At 47.9% G+C, this 8,013-nt stretch overlaps 1 protein-coding gene across 1 annotated transcript; it reads left to right on the forward strand.

The window, feature by feature from the left end:
• The first annotated feature begins 1,199 nt into the window (after nt 1-1,199).
• Nucleotides 1,200-5,305, forward strand: LRIT2 (leucine rich repeat, Ig-like and transmembrane domains 2). Its single transcript, XM_006742970.2, has 3 exons — nt 1,200-1,309; nt 1,810-2,591; nt 4,545-5,305. Exons 1-3 carry the CDS (start codon nt 1,200-1,202, stop codon nt 5,303-5,305), a joined length of 1,653 nt encoding a protein of 550 aa, XP_006743033.2.
• The last annotated feature ends 2,708 nt before the right edge of the window (nt 5,306-8,013 follow it).

Below are 8,013 nucleotides of genomic sequence, written 5' to 3' on the forward strand. Positions count from 1 at the left end.
CCGTTTCCCCATCACTGGCGAACTACTAAGCGGATTTTCTTCCTTGAGGCCTTTTGTAGGATATAATGTATATCATGAGTCTTAGGGGAGCTCATGGAATGTCAATATTCACCAAGAAGTACCCCAAGTAATAGGGAAGTAGACTTTGCTGCTCTTCAAGAGTCTGTTGGTGTAGGAAGGGAATTAACCTAACTACTGTATGTTAGGTACTTTATTTTATATAGCCTCAAAGTTTCCTACAAACACTATAAAGTATTTATTAATTTCCTCACTTTGCAGAGGAGAAACTGAGACTCGTGGAGGTTAAGTGACCTTCCAAAGATCTCAAGACAAGGAAGCATAAGCTAGAAAGAACATCCCATGGCACAGGATCTATAAAGTTTTGCCCACCAGTGAAGTCCTTGCACCTAGAAAGTGTGTGAAGATGGTCAATAAATATTTGTTGAATGATTAAGAAGTGACAGAGCAAGTATCCAAAATCACATACATCTCACCTTAAAACACAAGTCTCTAATTTTTATCATGTGAAATACACAGCATTCAGGGAAAGTTGTGAGATCCAGGATAAGAAACACACTTTTGCTTCATCAGAAAATGTAATCTTGTGGTTTAACTTCTGCACCGTGATGCTTCTCTGACTCTGCTCATCCATGTGGCAGAGGCAGCTGTCTTAATGCAGTATAGGAATGAATCCATCACATGAGGTGTGGGGAGAAAGCCAGTGACGGGAGTGGTCACATCTTTGTCACCCACCAACTGTATTCACTTCTAGAGAGTGGTTGAAAATTTGAACTTTCAGAAGCCAATTGTGATGGATGAAGTATTAGATGAATTCTGGCCAAATAACCTGAACCACAGTGCTCAGGATAGTATTACCTGCTGGTTTTTCAGATCATTTTGTAAGAAAATGAGGGAAGGCAGTATCAATGCTAAATAGGACAACTGGCTTAGAGTTTGCTTTCCAGACTTAAGAACCAGACAAAGGGTGAATTTTGTGATCTTAGTTAAGAGACATAGCTCCCTTTTCATGAGTCTTATTGAGCTTGTGATTTGGGCCATAACAGACCTCAGAGCATCCAGGGGCTTTGCCACTGTTGTGCTGACCTACATCACTATGGATTACCAATAATAGGATTTGCCACTCGGAAGCTTGGACTATACTTATTCAAAACTTGCAAGGTAGTTTCTAACAGAGGAATATGGCTTCAGTTTCTCATTATTTCCTGCTAGTTCTGTTCTTTCTGGATTCACATGAAGCTCAGCCATCCTGTCTGCCAGGATGTATCTGCTCAGAAGACAGTTTCGGCAGGTGCGCTGTGCTACCAAGATGCCAGGAGGTCGTAGGGGATGGGCTTTCTTTGGGGATGATGTGGAGCGGGAACAGGCCTAGATTTGGCAGGAAGTCAGCAAAATCTCTAGTTGGTGCTGAACTTTGGAGAACTGTGCACTTTTACCAAAATGGGTCTCTTTTATTTCAAGTGAATAACATCTATTTTTTCTTTTAATTCATACATCTAATGCCAGAATAAACCTGATCTCATTTCCCTGTTGTTCACCTTTTTTAAAGATATATTTATTTATTTTAGAAAGAGAGAGAGTGAGAGAGCGCTCATGAGTGGGGGGAGGGGCAGAGGGAAAGAGAGAGATGAAGCAGACTCCCCGCTGAGTGGGAGTTCAGTTCGGGGCTTGATCTCAGGACCCTGAGATCATGACTTGCGCGTAACCAAGAGTCAGTCGCTTAGCTGACTGAGCCACCCAGGCACCCCCCCCCCCAATATTCACCTTAAAGCTTTTGTGGTTTTTGTACAGGGCTATGCAGTGCATATCTATCTCTTTGGGAAAGATCCCCAGGAATCATCCTGAAGAGTTAAAGCTGTTGAGAATTGAAAATTCACCCTTATTTGAACTGCCCCGAGGGTCCTTCATCAACATGAGCACGTTGGAATACCTTTGGCTTAATTTTAACAATGTCACTGTGATACACCTAAGAGCCCTGGAGCACCTGTCTGAACTGAAAGAGCTGAGACTGGAGGGGAACAAACTCCGTTCAGTACCATGGACAGCATTCCAAGCCACTCCTGTCCTGAGGGTCTTGGATCTCAAACACAACAGGATCGATGCGCTCCCTGAGCTAGCTCTTCAGTTCTTGGTCAACCTGACCTACCTTGACCTATCCTCCAATAGGCTTACAGTTGTATCCAAGAGTGTCTTCTTGAACTGGCTGGCCTACCAGAAACACCTGCAGCCTGGCTGTGGAGCCAAGATTTTCTCCAGCATGGTGCTGGCACTACACAACAACCCCTGGCTATGTGACTGTCGCCTGAGGGGACTTGTCCAATTTGTAAAGTCCATCAGCATCCCGGTCATCCTGGTGAATTCCTACCTGATGTGCCAACGCCCTCTCTCCAAGGTGGGGCAGCTTTTTCATGAAACTGAGCTCGGTGCTTGCATGAAGCCACAGATCTCAACCCCCACTGCCAGCGTCACCATCCAGATGGGACAGAATGTGACCCTGAGATGCCTGGCACGAGCCAGTCCTTCACCAACCATTGCATGGACTTATCCCCTGAGCATGTGGAGGGAATTCGATGGTAAGCCACAGGCGCCCTCTCAATGTATCTGGGGGAATAGTAAGATCTTACAGCAACAGCAACCTTATCCTCAGTAGGAAGTTTCTGAACTGGGCCAATCGTGAAGTCAGGGTGAGGGTTAGATTGGGATGGGCCTGAATTATACCGACCACAACAGGTAAGTTTCCAAGATAGTGTTCCACTACTGGCATGATTTTAAATGGTTGCTTGCAGATCTCTATGGAATATATATGCATATGCAAATATATATATTGGAGTTGACTTGACATATTGTATAAATATTATAAAATTATATATGAACAAATATGTTCTTTGAGAGTCTCCTGGATGCAAAACACTATTCTGTGTGTTTTTAAATCATAGAATTTCTGACTAGGACTGATTCTAGAGATTATCTATTATTTATTTCCTAAAATTGCTGGAGCAGACTCATCTTGTTTGAAATAAGATTTCCAGGCCTCTGCCCTGTAGATTCAGATTCCCTGTGTCCAGGGGAGGGCCTGAGAATAATGTATATTAACAAGTGTTCCCTCTTCTCCCCTCCTCCTTTCCCGAGTAATTATTACTAGTGGGCAAGATTGGGAATTCCTAGATATTGACTGAATTTTACACTTCCCACCACTGTGTTGTTCAGACCTTATTGGCTTGAAGTTGTAATACTGGGACCCTGAGTGAGGAAGTGACCTCCATGGGCCCCACCACAGGGATTCAAACCTGCCTCTCATATCCTGAAACTCTATGCTGTTTTCATACCTCAGCTGGAATCACCTTTAATGCTACCCTGCAGGGTTGGGACACATCACAAGGCCAGGGATAGCCTCCCTTGAGATATCTTTAAAGTTGTCTAGAAGTCAACTAGAAATACCTGAATAAAATATAGTAAAATACAGTGAGTTACTCATATATTTGTTTAGCATAGTGACAAGCCGCTGGAAGGTGAAAAAATACCTAAGAAACTGAACTGTTGACTGTTTCCTATCATTTTGATCACATCTTATTGGGTTGAGATTAAATACCAGTGAAGGAGAAACGTAGGATTTATTGTTGTAGCATCTTGAAGAACAGTGAGATGCATGCAGATGTCTTTTTTAATGCTCTGTAGTCAGTTTCTTTGGTACCATGTTATATGTGCTCTTTCAGTAATAACAACAGCTCACACTGAGCACTCACTATCAAACTTAGGGAATGAGTACTATTATCATCCCATTTTATTAATGAGGAAATTGAGGCCAAGAGAATCTAAGCAACTGGTCCAAAACCATATACTTAGTAAGGGATAGAATCCAGGCATTTGGCTCCAGGCTCTGAGCCTCTCTATATCTGGGAGGTAAAAAGGCAGTTCTTTTAAATATTTTTTTAAGATTTATTTATTTATTTTAGAAAGAAAGCACAAGTGGGGGGAGGGACAGAGGGAGAGGGAGAGAGAGGGAGAGAAGCAGACTCCCTGCTGAGCGTGGAACCCAACGCGGGGCTGGACCTCACGACCCTGAGATCATGGCTTGAGTCAAAACCAAGAGTTGGATGCTTAACAAATGGAGCCACCCAGGCACCCCCAAAAGGCAATTCTTGAGGCTCACAATAGCACACAGTTGCAAGAGATCTCCTCAAAACCATGCTGTTAGCACAGCAAGGCTTCCGGTGGTTTGGTGGGAGCAGCTAGTGAATTTGGAAGTAGAGTCTTCATAGGCAGAAGAATGAGGTTCCAGGTTAGTCACTGTCTCTGAACATCTCTCTTTATGGGCAAGCTGATTAATCACTCCAATCCTCAACCTCTTATGTGTAAAACTGGGGTACTTACCTTACAGGGTTGCTGAGAGGCAACTCCTGGGCACCAAACATATGCTTAATAAATGGTCACTTCCAGCTTAAAAAAGATAACTGGCATTGCTGAACACTGTCCAGCTTGCTATCAGAGACGTGTCTGTCAGACCTGTTTTGCTCTCTCTCCCCCAGTGTTGACTTCATCTACTGCAGAAGATACTGCTCTGTCGGAACTCGTCATACCTGCTGCCCACCTGGTAGACAGAGGCAATTACACCTGTGTGGCCTCAAACTCCATTGGCAGGAGCACCCTTGTCATCTCCCTCCACGTCCAGCCCACCCAGGCCCTGACGGCAACCCATTCTCCCTCTTCCCCTTCAGATGGCAATGCCTATGTTGACCTGCGGGTCGTCAGGCAGACAGTGCATGGGATTTTGCTAGAGTGGTTTGCAGTGGCGGATGCCCCTGAGGAGAAATGGTTCACCCTCTACCTTGCATCGGATGAAACGCTCAGGAAGGAGGTGGTGCACATCGGCCCCGGAATCAACACATACACTGTGGAGGACCTCCTGCCGGGCACGAAATACGAGGCATGCCTCAGCCTGGAGGACCAGCCCGCACGCAGGGGCCGGTGTGTGGTCTTTGTGACGGGCAGAGACCACAGCGAGCTGGAGGGACGGGAGCGCCTGCTGCATGTCGCAGTGGTCCTGTGTGTTGTGTTGCTTGCGGTGCCCGTGGGCACCTACGTCTGTGCAGCCCAGGCCCCTTGCAGCTTCAGGGCGTGGGGGCTGCACTGCTGTCCTCAGCGCAGGAAGGCCCCCAGGTGTCCCCGGGCGGCACCGCAGCCCTGGGACCGCTACTGCAGAGAGCACATAGCTGTATGCGAGGATGGCCTGGGCCACAGAGAGGCTGAAGGGGATGAGGAGCAAGACAGAGAGGAAGACTGGGGCTGAACAGCTCAGGCTGGGCATGGCAGGGGCGGGGGGCAGTGTGGGCCTTTGGTCCCTAACTCAACTTGGCTTGACCCATTTATTCAACACTCTTTATTGAGCACTTACTCTGTTCTGGGCACTGAACTTGACACAATAATCAGGAAGACACAATCCTTCCTGGAAGGGATGCCAGTGGAGCTTTGGCCCGTCTGATTGTCTTATTATACATGGTGGCTGGCAATCAATAAATGTTACTCTTTCCCTATATATAGCCCTGTAACAATTACATAGAACATGCCACATGTGCTATCCTGTTGGAGAAAGGTAGAATTCTACGCTTTCTACAGGTGAGGGAGCTGAAAACCACAAGGTACAGTGACTTGTGCAGTGTCACCCATCTAGCTGCTGGTGGAGGCACCGCTCGAGAGAGGCTCTCATTCCATTGTTTCCTCTAAATGTCTGCTCTGCAGTGTTCTTGTGTCTCCTTCAGAAAGTATTCTTCTTCCTCTTACTGGAAACCCCCAATGAGATCACCTAAGTTTGAGGCTCCAAAGAGCTGCCTGGTGGGGCAATGAGAGCCTGGTGGGTGATGTGACCCTTTATTTGTGGGTGTCTGTGTCCCCATGAGCAGTCCTTGGTGCTCCTCAGAGCCTGGTGCCATCAGCACTGAGGAACAGGAGATTGGCTACATCCCAGGGCTTGTGGTCCAATGATTGTTAGAAAGTAGAGTTGCAACGGCCATACCCAGAAGGAATAGAATCTATATAAAATCATATGACCCTATAATCATTATTATTATCATCTACAAAGGGAGGCTACAGAATCCTGATTCCCACCTAGTCTCATGTGATTCTGAGCTTCAGGCTTATTTTTCCAGCCCTGTGTCCCTAGCGTCTCAGCACCGAGCACAAGTGTTTATTACATGAATGAGGCTATAATCCCCACTCCCTTCCCCTATTAAATGTTTCAAGCTCTCTTATTAAACCCCTGAGAGGTGATTGTCTCCTCTTATCTGGGTGCACATGGAGTGGAGGTTTCCTCGTGAACCCCAGAGAACCTCATTGTCCCTCCAGGCAGCTCTGCTGCTGGTGATCCTTCTCAGGATTTAAACTCACATCTGTCTTTTTGCAGCTTCTCCACGGGCCTGTGGCAGCCTCAGTCCTCACATGGCAACCTCCCCATTCTCCCTGTCCTTCCCCCTGTGGCCAGGGCCCTTGAGGACTGTCAGAGAGGCATCACTGCCTGCCAACAGATGCCAACATCCATACTAGGTGGGCTGACCCTGGCTTCTCTCGAAGCTTCCTGTCCTCAGAGTAGCAGCATTGCACAAGGCCTCAGAGAAGTGGGAGGCTCCGGCTGTGCACCAGCTTTTGTCACATTTTGCCAGCTGGACTCTGAGGGACAGCTGCTCTGTCCCGAGTCCCACAGGTTCTCTTAGGGATAGTCTCCTCGGTTCCTGACTCCTTTGGGATGCAGATGCTCCGCACAGGGTCCCCAGCTGCACAGATCCAGAGCTGTGGCATCTGCCCTGCCCTCCTCCACCTCTCCTCTCTTCGTACAAAGGAGAGGCTCCAGGGCCTATCAGTGGGTGGAAACATCCTGGAGGTCAGCACGAGCAGGAGTCCTCGCCTCCAGGATATGGTGCTCCAGCATGCGGACATCCTCAAAGGTGCTCTCATACCTCTAAGAATAGCAACTGTCTCCTCAGCTTATATCAGCAGATACAAAGCTGCTGCTGGATGCTTTACATAGATTAGCTCCCGTCACCTTCACGGCACTGATTTTTTATACCACGTATTGATGTGGGAAGTGAGGCCCAGGGAGGCTTAGTCTCTTGCCCAAAGTCATACACGTAAGCAGCAGAACCAGGATTCAGACCCAGGGCTGTCAGACTGGAAAGTACCATGTTATTTCATATAGTTAGAAAGTCTGACCTCAACCATAGGAAAAAACACACACTGTCCTGCAGGTTTCCTGGAGACACGTTGATTATCCATTCCTTTTTTAGGGCCCAGAAGTGGGAGAGTCCTCCTAACCTGAAACCCCTGCCTCCCAGCTCTTTAGCTGGAGGCTTAAAATTGTGCCAGCTTAGAGGCCAGGCCTGTCCCAGCATGGCTGGGCAGCGATCCCTCGGTCCCCACCATTCCCTCATGCAGTAGAACTTGGCCAAGCCTCACTCCCACTGGATGGGGGTCACTTCCAGTACCTCCACATTTGCTGGAACCCTAGGTTTGGCCATACCTTCCTATTCTTTCTCAGTATGGCTCTTGCCAGCAGCTAGGTACTTTCCCCATACTTCCCAGTGCAGGAGGTTGCCCCAAAGGCCCTGTTTTCCAAGACTGCCTCTACCTTGGTTCAAGTTCTGGATTTGTCCCAGAGCCCACGCCCCACCCAGGGCCTGGATGCTGCCCTGAGCTTCTAGCCCAGAGGCTCTCATGACCACCGTCCCAGAGACTGCACTTCTGCCCAGGCTTTCGTGTCCATGCCAGGTCTCCCAATCCCTGCCTCTGCTGGGTTGGGCTGGGGGATAATTGGTTCTAGCTCCAGAGTCCATTCCTTCCCAAGCAACCCGGCTGGGGCTTGTCCTGCTCAGGAGAAAAGCCCAGTCCAGGCCCCTGGTGAGTCAGGATCGGATAGACAAGCCCCACAAATATTACCATTAGAGGTATACGCGTGGCCATTTGCACAAAATTTTGCAGCCTCCCACGGAGTCAGATCTAGGGGTTAGG

This window comes from Leptonychotes weddellii, chromosome 6 (genome assembly GCF_054177405.1).
Source record: "Leptonychotes weddellii isolate Sample4059 chromosome 6, ASM5417740v2, whole genome shotgun sequence".
NCBI classification, from domain to species: Eukaryota; Metazoa; Chordata; class Mammalia; order Carnivora; family Phocidae; genus Leptonychotes; species Leptonychotes weddellii.